The sequence below is a fragment of the Nymphalis io genome, chromosome 16, assembly GCF_905147045.1.
Source record: "Nymphalis io chromosome 16, ilAglIoxx1.1, whole genome shotgun sequence".
NCBI classification, from domain to species: Eukaryota; Metazoa; Arthropoda; class Insecta; order Lepidoptera; family Nymphalidae; genus Nymphalis; species Nymphalis io.
Genome location: NC_065903.1, coordinates 4,072,604 through 4,094,682, shown reverse-complemented (window position 1 = coordinate 4,094,682; position 22,079 = coordinate 4,072,604). Strand labels below are relative to the sequence as shown.

Below are 22,079 nucleotides of genomic sequence, written 5' to 3'. Positions count from 1 at the left end.
CTCTATATATATATATATATATATATATATATATATATATATTGTGTCGCTTTTATATTTAACGCTTATTTTAATTCTAGATATATAATTAATAATATAATTTCACCGATTCTTCACGTCTAGAGTCTCGGTCAATTTGGAAAATTATACATAATTTAATTATAATTTTCTAAGAACAATTTTAATGATATTTTCCAATATAATAGTAGGTCCTACTGTCTCCGTTCCTCTTATCGAAACCTGCATGTGTCTCTTTTCTCCGATATTCTACTATTACTTTACTTTATGAAGTAGATGATCATTGTAAAAGTAAAACCGACGTTTGTGCCAAGACATTTCTACTTATTTCATATATTATAAACAATAAATTATAGTAAATTAAGTATAAAAACATCTAGCCTTAAAGCAACCTATTTTAAACTTTGATACCATAATTATCGTAACTGGTTGTACTAAAGCTTATTGCTATGTATAATGTTCAAACAGAGCTCCAATAACAGTTTTCTATTTAACTTTCTCCCAAATATTTAAAGAATATTATTTTAACAAAACGCAAACTTCAATTTCCACAGTGTATCCAAAAAGGTTCTAAATCTAATTTTAATGGCTAATCAGTATCATTTTTGTTAGCTTCTGTTTCTATGTATTTACTCTTAATAAAATATACAACGGTAACAGCCTGTGAATGTCCCACTGCTGGGCTAAGGCCTCCTCTCCCTTTTTGAGGACAAGGTTCGGAGGTTATTCCACCACGCTGCTCCAATGCGGGTTGGTGGAATACACATGTGGCAGAATTTCGGTGAAATTCAACACAGGCAGGTTTCTTCACGATGTTTTCCTACACCGTCAAGCACGAGATGAATTGTAATAACAAATTAAGCACATGAAAATTCAGACGTGCTTGCCTGGGTTTGAACCCACGATCATCAGTTAAGATTCACGCGTTCTTACCACTGAGCCATCTCGGCTTTTTTTATTTCTTTAATATAATATACTGTATATATATTTTTGTACAAATTTCCGCACAGGATTTCTTTCCGGGAGGGAATGTGGTACCTTATGTTCTTTTCTGTACCCCTGGCAATGTGTATGCAAAATTTCATGATGAACGGTTGAGTAGTTAAGACGTGAAAGCGTAACAAAGAAACAAACAAACTCACTTTCGCATTTATAATATGAGTAGGGATGTCCAGCTGTCCACATCTACTTTACAGGTCCTACCCTATAGGTGACTTTACAGGTCCACTATTTGACATAGGCCTCTTCTACCTTAAATTATTTAATTAGGTAATAAAATCTATTTCCAGTTAACTTTTATTTATGACGAAACAATAAGAGTGCATACTTACATGTAAAAAAACGTGATAAAAGTAAAACATTTTTGCGTCAGAAACGTTGCACACATAACGAAAAGTTACACTGAAATTCGTCCTTGACAAATCTCGTCACGTCAAAAGAAGTTTAATTATAAGATCAATATCAATTATTGTTTGCATATACAAAACTGGATGCTTAATAAAGCAGAAATTTATTTTAACTGAATTCGGCAATTTTAATAAGGCACTGTATAAGAATTAAGAATAATTTATGACCATCATGACGTCAGATAAAGCTCGCCAGCGATTTTTCTCGCGAAGTGAAATAATATCAGTTAATGAACTGGTGTAAACGCGTACGCACGTTGTTGTGCGCTTGCGCAGAAACGTAAATTACATCGCGAGTGACAATGTATAAATGTATGTAATATTCACTTAAATATATTTCTTTATTGTGTTAATGTGTGTAAATTAAAGTAAAAAATGGAGTCATTAAACTGGATCGTAAGAATTAATTTAATTTTGTAAGTACTCATAATTTTATTTTATTAATAATTAAATATAAGCTCGTTATAAGTTTATTTGTAGTAACGACAATATATTAAATTAAAAAAATGTATAACCTATAACCGTTATAAAATATTTTATAATAAAAAATAGACAATAATACATATACAAAATAATTTATAAAAACAATAAATGAATATTGATTAACATTTAAAATAATTATAATAAATCAATGTGGAATTGATTTATATAACATAAGTTCTAAATAAATTAATTTATAATGCAATTGCTTTGATAAATTGCAATTAAAATTTACGACACCTGATTATTATAAGTTTCCTTGATATTTTATTTATAAAAATATAATTTATTTTAACTTGATAAAATCTTCAGTTCATTTACTGTAATTAATCTTAATATGTTAATGTCTAATAAATAATTATATTAAAAGACAAAAAATAATATAATTAAATATTGTTCAATATTTTTTATCTTTATTTTGTACTACTGTGTATATTTATGCAAAAGAGTAACGACCGAGTTTCTTGCCCATCTTTCCAGTAGAATCGAATATTCCAAACGATTGTATCGTTGAAATGAATTTACTTATCTTTAAATAACGATCAAATGTGCTAAAAGACTATTTAAGCAATAAATATTTTTAACTTTGATAAAAACTTATTTAATATTTAACGATACAATTATTAACGGATGAAATTTATATAGAGCTTTAAAAGGGTTTTTCGGAAACTTCGAGGTAGATATGAACTTCAAAAATAGAAACAGGATTTATACTTTGAAATTGTTTTATAAATAATTTTATTATTTTGAAAAATATTATATTGTAACATAATAAAATATTCCTTGCAAAAATATTTTTATTAATTGTGTCATGACCTTAATAGTTCAGAAACTACTATTCTAAGTTATTTAATAAAAAAAACTTTTGTAACTTTGTGGATGTAACAATTACAACATAGTACAATGAATGTTATTGTGCAAGCAAATTTATTAGAACGATAATATACACAAACACATCAAATACAACTAGAAAGTTTAATAGTTCACTTAAAGTTGTCAAAAATTTTCGTCATACAAATTTCCTTGCGTAGTTAAAAATCACTACATTTTACACCATGTTCAATAAATGCAAAGCTTATATACTCTCGCGATAAATAATATTATGTTTATGAAATTGTCCTCGAAGGCAATAAATTTTGACACCTTATATAGTACCAGGTGTTCATAAATTCCGAGGTGTTCGTACAAACCTGAAATCTAGTAGCGAAGCGTAATTTTTTCATCCGACTATACTATCTGCACAAATAAATAAAATTAATGTATCATTTTTTTATATATATATAATTAATATTTGTGAGTTAAAAAACAAAAATATTTTTTTTATTTGTTTATATTATTGCCGGAGTAACATTCTATCTTTAAAATAACAAATGTAAATAATTTTATTATTATAGTGTATTCCAGGGTAGTTTTTAGTCTTTATTTATTAAAAATCGTTTGAGAATATCAAAAGTAATCATTTAAATACATGATTGATTACACATCTAAAGGCTACTAAATTATTTAATAAAAAATAAAAAACGTTATTTTACCGGTAATATTGTTAGGATTTAGGATTTTAATTTTTTCATGTATAATACTAATAATAATACTTATTTATGATAATGATCGAGAGGCAAAACGAGTATACTTTGATAATTAATTGAAATATTTATCTATTATAACCATATGCTTCGTTATATCGTATGATTATAACTCGAAAATCTGAAATGGAGTATTGGAAAGAACACCGTGACTAAAAATTATGCATTAAGATGACCTGACTCATATACCATTATGCAAACCCGACCACATACACGGGTTGGTTTCAAGGTTGGTGGCACATTGATAATGTAAGGAATGGTTAATATTTTTTACAGTGCCAATGTCTATGGACGATCGTGGCCATTTACCATCAGATGACCCATCTGCCCGTCCGCTTTCCTACTTTGTAAATATCTAACATGGTAAGACCTAAGAGGATACAGATCGAAATAAATTACCTATAAAGATTCCAAGTTGTAATCAAAGGCACATTCCTGGGTTACTTCAAACGAGGCGTGAAGAGGCACCTTGCGGGCTGGCAAGGCGGGGGCGGCTAGTCAGAACATTCTTCCCGACTGGCCGTCGTCGCGTTTGGACTCTACTACCACTTACCATCAGGTGGAGTAGAGTCATTTGCCCTCCCGGCGCATATAAAAAAATAAATAAAATGACACTTTACAACGGAGGCGTGCTAATACGATAGATGGTTATTATTTTATGTAGCATTATTTGAACAAAACACGTAATACGCGTCGAATTAATTTTCGTTTTCAAGAAATTGAATACGACACTTAATTTGACGCGTATTACGTATTTTGACTACGTAACTTACGACATACATAGATATAGGTTATCGAAGTTTAAAGACCATAAAAAATTATTAAAAAAAACGTGAAAATATGTCAAAAATTGACAATATGACATTCTTAGATTAACATTCTAGTACAAGTATTCTAGCCACTGGGTTACCTTGACCCTGAAAACTCCAAACGTGGAGACACGATAAAAATAACACTTCTTAAAATTGTTCTGTTACAATATTTTTATATGAAAAGTTATATTAGCAGAACACAATTTCACGAAACGAAATACGTGAGTCATCGCAAAAACGAGTGTCATCAAACTAATATTATAAAGACGTAAGTTGTGTTTTATCCGGATTCACGCAAAAACTATAAATCCATTTGAAACGTGACATACATATTATGACAGATTTAGTCAGCACAGATGGACATGGACACTTTTTTTTACTTCACGATTTATTCGACTTTATCATATAATTGCGTAAAAATGAATTTTGGCTTAATTTTTTAGTTCTTGTATTTTATTGTTAAGGATAATTTGAATGGTTTTTCGTAATATAGCCGAGCCGCTTGGCATTGTTGGTAGATACTTGCCTTTCGCGCCGCAAGTCGTGGGTTCGATTCCCACCCAGGACAGACATTTGTGTGTATAAGCTTGCCTGTTTGTCTTGAGTCTGGATGTAATTATCTATATAAGTACAGTTGTCTGGTTTCCATAGGATGAGCTCTGCTTAGCTTTGGATCAGATGGCCTTGTGTGAATAATGTCCCAGGATATTATATCATACTAGCTTCCGCCCGCGGCTTCACTCGCTCGGGGTGTTAGGTAACCTATGTCATTTTCTGTATCTCTGAAACCGCGTATGCAAAATTTCATTATGATCGCTTGAGTAGTTAAGATGAATAAAATGAATAAAATATAAACTCACTTTTGCTATTAATGTCCAGCTATGCGTTTATCTATTAGCATTTAAAAGTCTACGGGCATACCATCAATATTGTGACTATTTCATGATTTTTATGTTTTTAATAATTTTACATTTTTTAAGTCGTCTAATATATAATGAGATTAACGATACAGTTTTACGATAATTTATTTTCTCACAAAATTTCGCCGGTGTTTATATAAAGTTTTATTTTCATATTATTTAATTTTTAATATAAATACTATTTCTTTTAGTAACTTTGGTTCTCTAATTCAATATTTATTTATATTTATAGAAAGTATTAATATTGACTGTCTTCAATAAGCGTCTGTTTTTAACGATAACACGGGCGTTCAGTACGTGACCACAAGCTGTCGTCGACCAAAGTAAACAATTCCGTTTAAATTGTTCTCAGTAAATGCTCACACGCTTAGCACTTCATAATTATTGATTGATAAGCTATATTTGTTACTGAAGGTACTTTAAAGATTAATTAGAATATTATGAAACTATGCTCAGTTTGGTTATTGCCAAAACTGTGATTTTTTTTTTTAAATAATTTTATAGAATAATATCAGTCAATTTAATGCAATAATACGAACCAATTTGAGTTTTATCCCTAACCAAACATAATATTATAATGTAATCTGAGATGATATTAGTATTTGTTTTATATAATTCTATTGTATATTCTATTGATTGTATGTAGTATATATTTGAGTAATATTTATTAGTATATTCCACCATATTTATATTTTGTGTTAGTATGTGTTTATGTGTTGTCATGTGTTATAAGTGTGTATATATGTGTAGACACAAATAAATATAGCACAAACTGATCTCAATTTTCAAAGGTCCTATTTCGAAGTTGTCTTGAAGAAATCGCTATAAGGCTGCTTTTTTGTACTGCACATATGTTTGTGTTATAGTGAGTTAAATAAATAAAAATAGTATAAAAGATTATAAACTATCGAAATTTCATGGAAACTAGTCTTGGAGTGTCTTGTTTAGACTTGATTTGCTTTCTTCTTTATAATAATAATAATAATATCCTGGGACATGAAAAAGAAAATGAAATGAAATAAAGACAAGTCATTATTTAGTTATGTAATAGTTTTGTGTTATTACATAAAATTTAAAAACTAAACCGGACGAAATTATATTACAAATTATAAACTAGTTCATATTTATTATTTTATTAATAATGGCACTTCAATGTGTTTAAATAAATCGTTTGAATAATGTATTTAAAGATTAAAGTTGATTACAGTAGAGTAAGAAGTTGATTTTTGCTTCTTGAATTTCTAAAAATGTTATTGTTAAATTAGCAGAATTCTGAAAAACATTATTATTGAGTTGTTATTTTTTTTTACTCGATACGATATTTTACTTAAAGCGGACTTAAAAAAGAATCTTTAGTTTCTAGTAATAAAGACTAAACGAGAACATCGCATTTGCGAGTTAATTTATTGCCAAACAGAATTTTCCGTATTGCCATGTGTTGGTGTATATTGGGCGCCAACATTTGTGACCATCAAATTGACCGTGTGCTTCTATTACCAACATCTTTGAACAATAGCAATCACTCTTGCAATGGTGGATTTCTTATACAAAGTATATGGAGAAAATCCTGGTCTGCAAACAATTAGGTATATAAATAGAATAGTTCATGCAAATCAATAATTATATTTGAAGTATGTAATACAAGTTATTACTTCGCTTGTAATTTTACGACTCAGTACATTGTAATTGTACTGACTGTTCTAAGAAGAAGTTTCTTAAACATATGTATGTTATATGTAATGTATGTAATAGGCGGTAAATGACACAGACCAAACATGCTAATAGAAGTGACGATCTATAACTCTGTCCTTAATAATAAACTAGCTACCTGACCCAGCTTCGCACGGGTAGAATAAGGGTCTAAATAAAACGTTTATACATATAATAATATAATACAAACGATGCACGCCAGTATAACTCAATTGGCCATATACACCAAGTCTTTCCCATGAATCATTATGTCCGTTAGTGAAAGCCGTATGAAGATCCGTTCGGTACTTTTGAGTTTATAGCGCGCGTTATCAGACAGTCAGAAGGACAGGGGGGGGGGGCACTTCGTTTTATAATATGTGATGCTAAACTGAGCTTTTTTGTTTCTTTATTCATCACAAATATTACATATGCTATATATTTAAACAACAAAAATAAATAAAATAATAAAAATTAACGTTTATTTTATTTTATGTGTATGTAAATTTATAATAATAACTTATTAAATTTCAGGAACAAGCTAATTATTATTTATCATTTTGATTTGGATTGCACAATAATAACTTATATAGCTTAAATAAGTACTACTGGTAAAGGTCTGCTCTCCACTTAAGGAGGTCTGTAGTACTGCAAAGTCAGGTTAGCCGAGTATTGGTAGAATTACCATATTTCCTTAGGGATTATTTTTTAAATTATAGTACAAGGTGATTTCTTACGATTACGATACACGTATTCTATTTACCGGATCATCTAAGCAGAATGCACGTGTACTTGCATGTGCTATATTCGTATTACGAGGAATTTATATTCGACCAAATAAGTTGTAACTTAAACCTCTGTGACTATGACACATTAACATTTAATTATAAATTTAAATTAAGCCAACAATCACATTAAAAGTACCACACGTGTTATTCGAACTAGTTCTTCATTAAACATTGCGCTCAAAGTGTTCAAAGATTGCTTTCAAACAATATTTTTTTAACATAACGTCGAAATAATAACAATATCCTGGGTAATTATTAATACACGGCCATCTGATTCCAAATTAAGCAGAGCTTGTGCTATGGAAACCAGACCACTGATATACTACTTTTCTTTTATAAATACATGCTTATATACATGTAACTACCAACCACGCCAAACGGCTCGTCAGAATATATGCATTTTTTTATTTATGTCTTCGTATGCGACTTCAGCCACGGCCGTCTTTCTCAAAGGATCATCAGTTGACTGATAGATAAGACTGATTGAATGTATTAACAAATACAGGTGGACTTTATATTCCCTTACTTTTCTAAGTTGATAGGAGCATGAGAAACGCCTGTGTCAAAACTGCTAACTTCTAAACTTAAGAATTTATTGATAGAAAACTTTGCGATTTGAGCCTTAATAATAATAATGAGGTCCTGCTTCAAGATCTGAATCAGATAAGCTACTAGACCAACGAGCCATTTACATTATTATGTTTATATAATTCCTAACTGGATTAGTCTATCTTTAATAAGTGAAGGTCGTTTGATTCGCAGCGTCCCATATAAGATACGATGACGTCATTACTATAATATAGATACAAGTTACACCATTTAAACCAACCCCTCATAATCAGCTTGAATATCAGAATATGCAAGTAAGACTTTTGTTTTTATAATGAATATGTAAATGGACACGTGAAGCCAAAGTTTGGACCAAATATGTTAAATATAATCAATATGCAGCTCTAATAACAAATGTTGGTCCAATCCAATAGATTTTGGTCTGTTTGTCTATCGAACTTTGTATGAATACATTTATTTGCCTCGTTACAATTTCTACGTTGCAACTAAGTTATACGAATCGATGAGTGCATTGGAGTTATTCAACAAACATACGTGTTAAATAGTTACATATAAGTTATTGAATTTAAATACTGGTAAATATTAAGCAATCTGAGGATTATCAATTCATGTTTAATTTAACAATAGTTTGAACAAAAATATATTTTAAGTTCGTTTTAAGAAATCTGATTGAACTTAAAGTTAAATGTAAAATATTGAGAAGAACCGGCATTAAACTTATTAGTAACTTTTCGGCGGTTACATAAGTATTAATGTAAAAAAGATCTTAGCGCTCGGTACACGGTAGAAGCTGGAAGGCGGTAGAAGTGGGAGTTCGAGCGTCAGATAACGTCAGCGTAAGTTTTCGAGCGTCAGATGACGTCAGCGTAAGATTTTTTATTGAAAGTGCGTTAATATGTACGTGAGAGCGGTACATGAGCTCACATGTTTACACTTCAATTCTCGTGAGTACCTTGGCAAACATACCATTTTTTTTTAATAAAAAAGTTATTTTACACCAATATTGAAAATAAAGAAATCTTTTTGATAATACGCAAAAAATATCGTTCTTTTTATTTATTAGACTTGGAAGACATGCTCCGCTACATTCCGAACACCGAGAGCATCGTGATAGGTGGAGATTTGAACGGCCATGTTGGTGAGGAGTCACGTGAATATGGACGTGTACATGGCGGCTACGGCTATGGTCGTGAGAATGCAGAGGGAGATTCAATTCTCAGCACCTGCTTATTATCAGACCTTGCCATTGTTAACACTTTCTTCCAAAAGAAACCCGAGCACCTATAAAAGTGAGCCGCATTCCACCCAGATCGATTACTTGCTCATAAGAAGAAGCCAAATTGGTAGAGTGACCAACTGCAAAGTAATTCCTGGAGAATGCCTCGCAACACAACACCGCATCCTTGTCATGGACATGTTGGTAGTACCAATCAAAAAAGTGCCTGAACGACGCAGACCTAAAACTAAATGGTGGCTGTTGAATGATCAGATGAACCAGTCGATAGTCAATGGTCTAGGATCCAGTTAACAATGACCACACCATTGGAAAACAGGTTCTTGGCACTTCGAAGGGAGGCCGCGTCATCGATAAGGAGACGTGATGGTGGAACAGCTCAGTACAGGAGGCAGTTCGAGAGAAAAAGACACAGTTTAAAAAGTGGCAAGAGACCAAATCTCCTGAAGACCGGGACGCGTATAAAGCAGTTAAATGTGCCACCAAACGAGTTGTTGCCAAAGCCAGCTACTAGACGTTGTCACCTCTTTATGATACGCTTGAGACAAACGAGGGCCAAAAGACTATCTTCCGTTTGGCAAAAGCTTGGGAGAAAGAGACACAAGATATTACAAAATGTCTTTGTGTAAAGGACTCAAATGGCACTATGGTTTGCGACGCAGTTAAGGTGAAGGAGAGGTGGCGCGACTACTTTAACGTGTTGCTTAACACACAACACGGTAATGTCTTTCCTCCAGAACTGCCTTCTAATCTCGGACTTGTTGCACTGGTAACACCTGACGAGGTACTCAAATGTCTTCGTACAATGAAAAACCGAAAGCCGTAGGCCCTGACGACTTGCCGATTGAAGCGTGGAAAGCGATGGGTTCTCATGGTGTGAACATACTTACTGACCTTTTTAACCAAATACTTTCTAGCCGGAAGATGCCCAACTCTTGGAGATTGAGTATCATTACTCCAGTATATAAAGGCAAAGGTAGTGTACAGGACTGCGAAAGCTACCGCGGTATTAAGGTTATGTGCCACACAATGAAACTATTTGAACGCGTAATCGACTCAAGACTCCGGCAAGAATGTACTGTCTTGGAATGTCAATATGGGTATCGCCCAGGCTGTGGAACCATAGACCCCATCTTCGCCCTAAGAATACTGGCCGAGACCCACAGGGAAAAGAAGAAGCCACCGTACATGGCGTTTCCAGACCTGCAGAAGGCATTTGACTGCGTCCCACGCCAAATTATATGGTGAGCTTTGAAGATGAAGAACGTGCCACAAATCTATATTGACATTATCCGAGACATGTACCATAATTCGGAATCAATAGTAAGGATCGCCGTTGGCGACACACACCCTTTCCCGTTCACAGTTGGTGTCCACCAAGGCTCGGCCCTGAGTCCTTTTCTGTTCAGTGTAGTGCTTGACGTTGTCACAGTGAAAGTCCATGAGCCGTCTACCTGGCTCATGATATATGCTAATGACATTGCACTGGTAGATGAGGACAAACAGGTATTGGAGCAAAAGGTGAACCAGTGGAAAGGTGTACTAGAGAGGGGAGGTCTGATGCTAAATATTGCGAAGACCGAGTATATGGCCTGTGGCAGTACGGACCCCGAACCCATTAAGATAGGCGGAGAATCCGTTATCAAGACGGAAAAGTTTAAATACCTCGGGTCCGTACTGCACGAGTCTGTTACAATCGACCACGACGTCAGACCTCGAATAAACGCAGCCCTTTAATTTCACCGGTATCACAGGATACCGGTGAAATTAAAGGGTCTTGTGTACAAGTGCATCATCCGACCAGTCTTATTGTACGGCAGCGAGACGTGGCCAGCTCTCGCGAGACATGTTCAGCAACTTCACATCGCGGAAATGAAGATGCTGCGGTGGATGTGTGGCGTTATGCGACTTGATCGCATTCGTAACGAGCACATCCGTGGTAGCCTTGGAGTTTGCGATGTAGAAGATAAGTTGCAGGAAAGCCGTCTGCATTGGTTTGGCCACATTAGCCGCAGACCACCAGACTATGTCGAGAACCGATGCCTGGACTTTGTTGTCGAAGGCCCTAGATCCCGCGGCAGGCCCAAGAAGCGCTGGCTCGATGTTGTGAGGGTCGATATGAGAGAGCACGATCTAACCAAGGAGGACGCTTAAAGGAGGAGGAGATCGGGCAAATTGGAGGCATAGATGCAGTAAAGCGGACCCTGGCCTTAATAGGCCGGGAAAACGCTAGGCAGATGAAGAAATATTTTATTCGAAATTTAAATAGCTTTAAATTTTATTTTATTTTGAAAACGACTTAAAATGTTATAGAGTAAAACATTTGTTACATACAATAAATAATTTTATTTATTTTTATGGAATAAATTATTGACAGAACTCTGTTTTATATCATGGAACTTCTTATACATACATATATATATAAGAGTCTACTTATACCAACTTTTATGGTTATCGATCGATCGTTGTCGAAGTCTTTTAATCAACAGATATACCCCAAATACATTTTTTTATACATTAGATTTGTTGGAATAGTTAACTTTGACGTTTCATAATTGACATACATTAATTGAAATAGATATCAAATTGCTTCCGATTTTATTGATAGTTGCATAGATTAATAAGATATAAAATATTGAGGAATTTTGATTGCTCCGTCGCTGCGTATTGCCGTCGGCGATATTTTTTACCTCGGCCCTTTAAAAGATTAAATGCCGTTTTAATCGCGTGTTCTAAATTAATATGTATTTTTTCAATTATTTTAGTATTATGCCCCTTGCATGCTATTATTTTTGTCTAAAGCCATTTTTTTTAATTTTATATTTTTTATCTTTATTTGAGTGTGCAATAAAAATTTATTTCATTATAAATTTAATAAAGCATGTCCACAAATATGGAGTGAGGTTTTTAGTCTCAAATCTATCACATTAATAGAAGACAAGGATATTGACAAAATTGTGATATTCACTGATAGTTACTTTTTTAACATAACATATTACCCGATTTAATTTTCAAAAAAAAAAAAGTAAAATTTAATTTTACAATTAATTAAAAATAAACAGACTAAAGGAACCTTATTCATGTAGTCCTATCTATAGGAACAATTTCGAAATTTAATTATAAATCAACTTTAGATTAGAGGATCATTTGTCAAGCCTTCAAATAACTTTTCTGTATTTCAGTTAGACTAAGTTAATATTGCACATTATTTCTATGAATATCAATTGTTATAACAATATAACTAAACCATAAAGAAGAAACCTTTTACATAATTATAAAATCGAATATACGATTCATCATGTTTTATAATCATTAGGATATTAGGATCTTTCAAAAATTAATTATATATACAAAAATGTTCAATGGAAAATAATCTTACTTCTAAAATAATCTTAATGATCATTTCTTGCATTCCTATGAGAATTAGATACTTTTTTGCTCTATTATAAGGTGTTGGTCTGCATAAAAATCGCCGTGCATTGATGTTGAATTTTTTAAATATTAAATATTTCTAACAAATTAATGTCAATCAATAAAATATCGATAAAATTACAACACTAGGTTCTCTAGACAGTAGACACGTCAAAATTAATCATATTTGTTACCATTAATACTAAGTTTATAACATTCTAATTTAAGCCTTCTTCCTACGACATAATGACTGGTATTCCTTGAAAGTAGAATAACAAAATCGTTTTATCGAGTTCATGGATATGATATTAGTTGAAATGTGTCTAAAGTTGCTTTCATAGGTGATTTTATTTGATAAATCGCGTATCACGACGTCGTTGATTATAACTGGCAGTCCTTGATTTTATATATTTCAAAAACTAAGAGACTATTTCTTTGATAAAAATTAGTCGTACTACAAGAGTATTTTTTGATTTCAAGTTAAATATTATAACAATGTCCAAGAGTAGTGTTTTTGTTACAGAATTTAGCTACATGGTAAGATTGCTAATTCTAAGTTTTGTTAATTGATTGTGTCATTGTTTTGCTAACGTTCGCCAGCTAAGCTTCAAGTAGAGTTCTGTATCAACAAATTCTACATTCACTACCGAACACGATTGTGAAATGACATGAAGCGATATGTTTATGGCTTATAACATTTGACGAGTGAGATACGAAGTGAGTTCTTAAGGAATAGCATTGCAAATCGATGATTTTCTTTCTGATCATCAAAACGTATGATACATATAAAAACATTTTACTGTTGGTTGAGCTTTGTGCACGCTCGTCTGGGTAGGTACCACTCACTTATCAGATATTCTACCGAAAAACAGCAGTACTTGGTATTGTTGTGTTCCGGTTTGAAGGGTGAGTGAGCCAGTGTAATTACAGGCACAAGGGACATAACATCTTAGTTCCTAGTGTTGGTGGTGCATTGGTGATGTAAATTAACATTTCTTACAATCCCAATGTCTATGGGCGTTGGTAACCACTTACCATCAGGTGGCCCATATGCTCGTCCGCCTTTCTATTCTATAAAAAAAAACATAGACAAGAACTTCAATACATTTTGTACCTATACATCGTTATGAGAATCATTTTATAAATTACTATGTATAGTAAATATGAAACTATTTCATGTTTTCCTACGGTAATAAACAGTAAAAGTCTTGATATGAGTTAACATGTTTCTAAATTAAATAACGATCCATGAATATTAGGAAATGATTTCACCATCGACAATTTCATTACAGGCCATAGAGACATATTAACAGTTTAGATCACATCGTTGGCTTTGCATGAACAATGTAAAGCATGTCTTATATATCTAACGAAGCCAAAGTCATGCGAAGGTTCAATAACAAAACGCAATGTGTGTAATCGTGTGTGTGTGTGTGTGTATCGATATTGTGTTATACGTTTTGACAATGACATATACATTAAGATCATCTTCTGATGATAGGTGATGACAGCTATTATCAGAAGTGCTAGCTATACAAGCAACACCGCTTTAAATATTTCTATCTATTTAAAAAAAATTAAATAGAGGTCGAGCCCATAAAAAAAATCATCCCATATTTCTTCACGCTTAGGGAAGGCATACCCACACAAACAAAAACAATCAAATCGGGTCATGGTAGAGTTCTGAGGTAACGAGGTAGTGTTAAATTAGCCGTGTCATTTAATTTTGAGGGAGAATAAATAGAATACTTCAATAGTTCTTGCATACATACTTATACACTCTACCAATGTCCCAAGTATTTGGCTAGCCGTCTTCAAAAATGGCCACTGTACCCGAAATCAGTCAGGTCAGGTGGACATCAAATATATTATGTATTGAAAAAAGTCTATTTCATTCCAATAGATGGAGGCGTAAGGTTTACCTTTTACATTAATAATCCATGAGAAGATTCATTCTTAAGCAACTCATTCAGTATCTTCCTCTAGTAGACGTCGTTCAAGGTCAAAGTTGTTTATTTACCTTCCTCCTTCTATTGTATGGTTTCTTAAAATGTTGTTAAATTATTAATAGGGGTATCTCGCTGATTCTCGGAATAACCAACATTCGAAACCATGGGTAACTTTAAATTAAATTTAATTTTGTAAAACGACCATGCAAAAGTGCTCGCACAGCTTACATAAAGCTTGATTAAAGTATATTTTCAGTTTATAGTAATAATAATATTACTTCGTCACTCTTTCACATAATTAAAAAAGTTATAGTAAGTATTTATATTTAACGAGATTAAACATTCATATAATGATATCTCTAGACTGTGTGAAGAACTGTTATCTGAGTTAGACGTATAATTTTGTATTACGTTCGTTCAAAAATAACTATGATGACCAATTATTTGATAAGAATCTTAAACAATAACCTAATAAACAGTATTATGTACACTCGAAATGAAAGAAATGTAAATCGTTACATGAAACTGGGAACCGCTATCAATATTTACGTTCAAAAGTCATTCGTTACAAAATTTTAATGTGTATTCTTAAAAATTTAAGTGATAAAAAGATAATCTTTATAAGTGTTATCGGATATATAAACATGCAAAGAGTTTATATCTGTATTTAATTGGGTTGACTTTTGACCGTAGCTAGCAGACGTACAAATGACGCTTTAGTATTTTATGATATGTTAGCTTTTGTGACTTCTCGTGTTACTCGCGTTAAATAAGAATAACATATACGAATTTCCTAACCGCAATACTTGGCTTACTGGTGGTATTGCTTGATGCAAGCTCGTCTGGGTAGGACGTAGGTACCACCCACTCATCAGATATTCTACCGCAATATAGCAGTAGCTTTTATTGTTGTGTTCCTGTTTGAAGAGTGATTGAGCCAGTGTAATTACAGGCACAAGGGACATAACATCTTCGTTCCCAAGGTTGATGGCGCATTGGCGATGTTAGCGATGGTTAACATTCCTTACAGTGCTAATGTCTGTGGACGTTTACTTACCATCAGAGGGGCCATATGCTCGTCTGCCTATCTAGTCAATAAAAAATAAAAATAAAATTACAGTTTGCTAGATCTGTTGGCCTAACTTAATAAATAGCTTAACAGAACAAGACGAGAAATGACTATTAAAAAGATTTAAATATAAGTTGAAGATGTATTATTTGAGACAATCATAGCGTGTATTGTATTTATCGTGGACCGTGCTGAACTGAATAACCCAGATATATCTATGATTGGCAACTGTGAAGTAGTTCAAAGCTACGTGTACCTCAGCTCCACGATCACGAACACTGGTGGATGTGAGGACGAGATTCAAAGGAGATGTGCTATCACAAGGTCTGCTGTTGATAGGCTAAAAAGAGTCTGGTGCAACTGCAACATAACAAAAGCCACCAAAGTCCGCCTGATGAGAAGCCTGGTTTTCATAGGGAAAACCACGGCGCAGAAACATGGACGGTTCGACAGAAAGACCGACGCAAAATTAACGCACTCGAAATGAGGTGTTGGCGGCGACTGCTGCGGATCCCTTGGACAGCATTTCGGACTAACATCTCGATCTTAGAGGAACTAAATATCAAAAAAAGACTATCGTCGACTGTGCAAATACGAATTCTCAAATACTTTGGACACATTGTTCGAAATGAACACTCCATGGAACGACTCGTTGTCCAAGGGCAAGTGGAAGGCAAGCGGTCGCGCGGTCGAGTACCCAAGCGTTGGACAGACATTATAAAAGTTGCAACACAGACCTCCATAGTCCAATGTTCTAGAGATGCTGAAGACCGCATCAAATGGAGACACATAACAGGGGCTACATTAGCCAAAAACGATGCGTCATCGTCAACCACGACCACTCTGTCAAGAGCGAACGACTGATGAGTGTTTTTAAATCCATAGACGGAAAGGCATTCAAGATAAACTTTCATGGTTTTTGTAGTGCCATCATTTAATTGTTATTTGGTTGCTTATATTGTTAAATAAAAAAAAATCCGGTCTACACAGTCTTATCTTCCTCAATAAACGAACAATACAATAGTAGGACATTTTTTTAATCTGCAGGTATTAACGAAATAGAAGCTAGTTTAGAGATTCTAATTTAGTGGGTGATATATAAACATTTATGATCCAGCTTTATGAAAAGTCGAATACGGTTTTGTAGATATCCATTGGCATTGGTGATCACTTTCCATCAGGTAATCCTACCGCCGTTTTGCCACATTTTAAATAAAAAAAAAGTTTTCTCTGTCTCTTTCTGACTCCTCTGTCTCTCTCTCTCTCTCTACCTGACTAAACTCCTAGCCTTAATAAATATTCATTTCATTTCATGTCGTAGCCATAAATAATTTGATTTGACATATTTGAAGTTGTTGTTTTTGACTATTCTCCAAGGATGGCTCCATTTTCCATACGAAATCATTTAAAAACTTGGCCCTAACTTGAATAAATTAAACATATTTTGAATTTGTCTTTCGTTCCTAACAACTTTATTATTTTCAACAAAACAATTTATTTTATAAAAAATAAAACAAAGTATTCTTAAATTTGTTAAATCTACAAATGACTCTAATGCATTTAAAAATTATTGATGCAAAGACAAAGTTATTCTAAGAATAATATAATTTATGCCTGTCGCATAAGATGGTGTGTATTGCTTACTAAAAACGACTTATAAGCTCACTTAGATTAATGAGGTATATAAGCTTCTAAGCTTTGAAATCCATTACATACAATTTAATTATTTGTAATTAATACCAAAACTAGAAATCAAAGACGAACCCCAAGATTGATCGAATAATAATAATGTACTGACAGCTGATAGGTGGGTGAAATGATTGTATTCACGATACGTAATTATTGTAATAATCGATTCAGATTTGATATACGACACACACATTGTATATTGTTCAATAATTATTTATGATTTGTTTTAAAGTAACAACACAATAACACATATTACAAACAGACAAGAGGTATTTTTTTGATCCAACAACATAGATTTAGAACTATGTTGATTGATAGATACAATTTTGTAAAAAATATATTTATTTAAAAACGCAAAGTTATAAAATTTCTTACGAAGTTCTTTCAATGTGTTAATTGTTGTTGATTATTTTTATTGTCTATAAATATTTAGTCTTCTATTTATAAATAGCGGTTTCCGCAACAGTAGTAATTAAAACATAGGAAATAGAAAATCAATGGCCAAATTACGTAGCTCTAGAAAAACCACAAAAATATATTAAATTAAATGAGATATTCAATACATTACATGTGTCAAGTATGAGACATAGAAAATAAACAATAATACCTTCAATAGACTTTTGTGTTTATAGTTTAAGCCTTTGTGAATATTTCTATTTATGAAAAATTGTGTTGCGATTAAACAGTAATTGCGCCCCTTTATAATGAGATGATTAAGAGTTTACAATTGAGGATGGCTAATTAATTTTTCACCCAGAGAATCGGAAACGTAATTAATTAAACTAAGACATGCAGCTAGTATTTCACACAGTCATACTTTGTATAGCAGCTATTCATTTGCATTTTGTATATATTTACTTAATTTTCAACTTAAATAAGAGTTGGTTATGATATTAAAAATGCAACACAAAATTTAACATGCATCACTGAAAGCAACAGTAATTCGAAGCTTAACGCACAAATAATTTGAGTTTAAACCTCGCCATTATAGCTCGTGGTCATTGTTTAATTAAATTTCAGAAAAACCATAGCGATTCAAATAAAAAGATTTATGTGTCGGATTATTTTTGTTACTAAACGAATTTACAGTTTTAATGTGATGCAATGGTTTTTTCATCGATAACTCAATGGTTAATTATGGAACCGCGTACTATTGTATTATTTTCAATTGTTTTACATAACCATGGACATTTTGGATTTAATTCTAACATGAAACGATTTCATTAAATAAATATAATAGGAAACCAAATCAAAAAGGATACTAGTGATCAGAGTGGAGCTTAAAAGAAGAGGTTTATAAAAATGAAATGAACTGTTAGTAAAATATTATAAGAAATAATATAGAAATCTAGACTCTAACTCTGAAATTACTTTGTATGAAACGCAAGGAAACAAAAACTTTCAGTATTTTTTCATACAAATATATAATTGTATGATTGTGTTTTGCGATAGAAAAAATAAAATTATAATAAAAAAATAATAAAACTCGTTGAATATATTACATTTTAGTGATAAATTAAACCACCAGAGACCAAAAAAAAACTAGTTAAATCGATCTATTAAACTATCATTTGAACATCTTGAGAACATAAAAAACAGCTTTCGTAAATTTAATAGAGTCTTAATCAGATTGATTAACCAATCACGCGCCGGATGGCATTAGTTTTGAATAAATATTAGTATTTGGTACTCATGATATTATGTGAAATGAAAAAAAAAACGTTACCAGGTATGAAGTTCTCCTGACTGAATTTCCTGACATTCACGATCACCATCATTTTAGTCCTTTCAAACGTAGATATCTCTTTTTTGTCGAAATTTGGAAACATAACGAAACATGAATAAATTCGGAATAAATAATTGAATGTTCAGAATTGGTAAAACTGTCGGCTTATCTTAAAATTGGTTACCATTTAGTTCATATACTATATCAATAGTTTCCTTAAATATAATCAAGTTTAAATATATAATATGAGACTAATAGATATTATCTAAATACAAATCGAATTATGTACATTCAAAACAAACATTATGTTAATTCACAATCGCTATATCTTTATTAGCATATTTAGCATATTGTTGACATATCGATAAATAACGGAAATGACGTTTGTTTGTATTCACCATTTATATAAAATACTCGTAGTTTTACTACAGTCATTTAATACTGGCGGTATAGTTATAATGTAATTAAATTAAAAAAATGTATTAGGTAACATCCTCTAAATGACCTCCTGCTGGACAAGGGCCTCTTTTCCTCTTGAGGTTTTGCTGCTCCAATATGGTTTAGTGGCTACGCATGTGGCACAATTTCAACCGACACAAGCAAGTTTCCTCATGATATTATCCTTTTACCGAAGTACGAGATGAATAAATGTAAACGTAAATGCAACACATGAAAACTGAGTAATGTTTGTGTTAACGTTTGGAATTAAAAAAAATGAAAGGCGTATTAAATGATATGCGTTTTACTTGCTTGTTAGTTCAGGTCGTTAAGATTTAAAATTTTCTTGCAGGACCAATCGTTGTCCTCTCTGTCAATATCGCGTTTTGTTATTGCTGCTTTAAGAAACCGCTCGAACAGTTTTCTTGATTTAATCTCGCTAAATTCGCTTAAAAATCACACCCACTGATATCTCGGCTCTTTATTATTACAGTAGATACCTATATATTTTTTTAAATAACATGTCGCTATGAATCTTTACAACCCAAACTAAGATTCTAAACGTTAGTTCATTTATCTATCTGAAAACACGAAAAAAAGTATTTGTAAAAATGTAATTTGAGCCGAGCAATACTCGATCGTCCAGTAACTGTTGTGACACTGACTCAATAAATTATTTTGTTTCATCATCGTCATCAATTATTTGGTAGTAGTATTTAGAGATAGCTAAGAGATAGCGTTGTTAAGCAAAATAAAATGTTTCGTAAATATAATTTAACTGAGATTTTATTTATTAAATATGTAGGTATTCTAGACGCATATACTACTGTTGCTGATTAATATTTGCGTTGGCAATTCCCACCAGAATTATGATTGTCGCATCCTATCTGTAATGTTCCGGTTAGGGATATATGTCAATATAATAGTGTTGTTTTGATATTGATTATATTAAGCTAATGTATTATATGATTTGTGCCTAATTAACATGATGGACGATATAATAGGGTAAGTGATAACGGCCCGCAATGGCAAACGTTCTTATACCACTTTAATGCTTTTGATGTTCAAAGTGGTTAAGGCTCCAGATACTCTTCTTAATGGAAACTATTGAACTTTTTTTATTGACCTTTTTTATTTTTTTGTTATTTTATTTGGTGGTAGGGCATTGTGCAGGCTCGACTGGCTACCACCCACACATCATATATTTTGCCGCTAAGTTGCAATACATAGTATTGTTGCGTTTCGGTTTGAAGGGTGAGTGAGCCAGTGTAACAACAGGCACAAGGGACAAACATCTCAGTTCCCAAGCTAAGTAGCGCATTTGCAATTTAAGGTATGGTTATTATTTCTTACATCATCAGCTTCCATCAAGTACGATATAAAAGGTTATCGGGATCGATGTTCTATCCACTCGGTCCTGTCGGCTCTTATTTAAGTGTGTTGAAAAGTATTATAAGACTAGATACAAAATATATGCTCCTATATTGATAAGTAAACCTAACGGCCGTGAGAAAGACGGAATGGAAATAACTACAACGTAACCTATAAATCTAAATTCCCTTAAATCTAACATACAGGAACTCTTCATCTTCATCTTATAAATTTGTAAAGCCAAATATTTATAACGATACCACTGGTTTGAAATGTGAATTCCCAAAACAACCAGCAATAAATTACACAGTTATCTTTAACTGGTTTAAGAAATCGACGTGATTTCTAGTTGTTAATGAAATAAATCATTCATACGCTCATTTTGGTATTAGCTTAACGGCCAAAGCGTATTAACAACCAAAGTAATTCGAAAAAACCGTTAAGATTCGTATAGGTTAATATGACTATTCGTTACGAAAGTTGTTGTAAAGTGTATCTATGCACACAGCTGGAGTCGAATGTACGAAAATATATTGAATAAATATAACTACTGACTAAACAAAATAATTGACTCCAATCCAATAAAATATTATTAGATTTTTCTTACGAAGATTCTCAGAATTCACTCGAAGTTGAAAATGCTACTACTATTCCTCGGAAAAGATATAAAGCCGTAGGGCTTCACCTAAACAAGAACTTCTCTCCGGCCATATCGCTAACGGGATTAAAATTGCATTTTTGTTTGCACATACACTTAAGCACTATTATATATCTTACGCAATTGGTTATTCTCGGTTATTCGCTATTGAGAATAGCCATCATGATAAGAGGAAATCGATCAGGAGAACATCAACAACGTATAGCAGAATAATCAGTATCCGAGGCATTTATTTTACCAATTTCGTAATTAAACATCGAAAATATAG

The 22,079-nt window shown here is 32.5% G+C and overlaps 1 protein-coding gene across 6 annotated transcripts in view; it reads left to right on the top strand.

Moving 5' to 3' along the window:
* Window positions 1-1,672: 1,672 nt before the first annotated feature.
* Window positions 1,673-22,079, top strand: part of LOC126774381 (collagen alpha-1(XVIII) chain-like) — a 111,178-nt gene continuing 90,771 nt past the window's right edge. For all 6 annotated transcript variants that reach the window (XM_050495883.1, XM_050495881.1, XM_050495879.1 and 3 more), the window contains exon 1: window positions 1,673-1,840. In XM_050495883.1, the coding sequence (XP_050351840.1) occupies window positions 1,800-1,840 (41 nt within the window). In that variant the 5' untranslated portion in view covers window positions 1,673-1,799. The remainder of the gene's footprint in view (window positions 1,841-22,079) is intronic.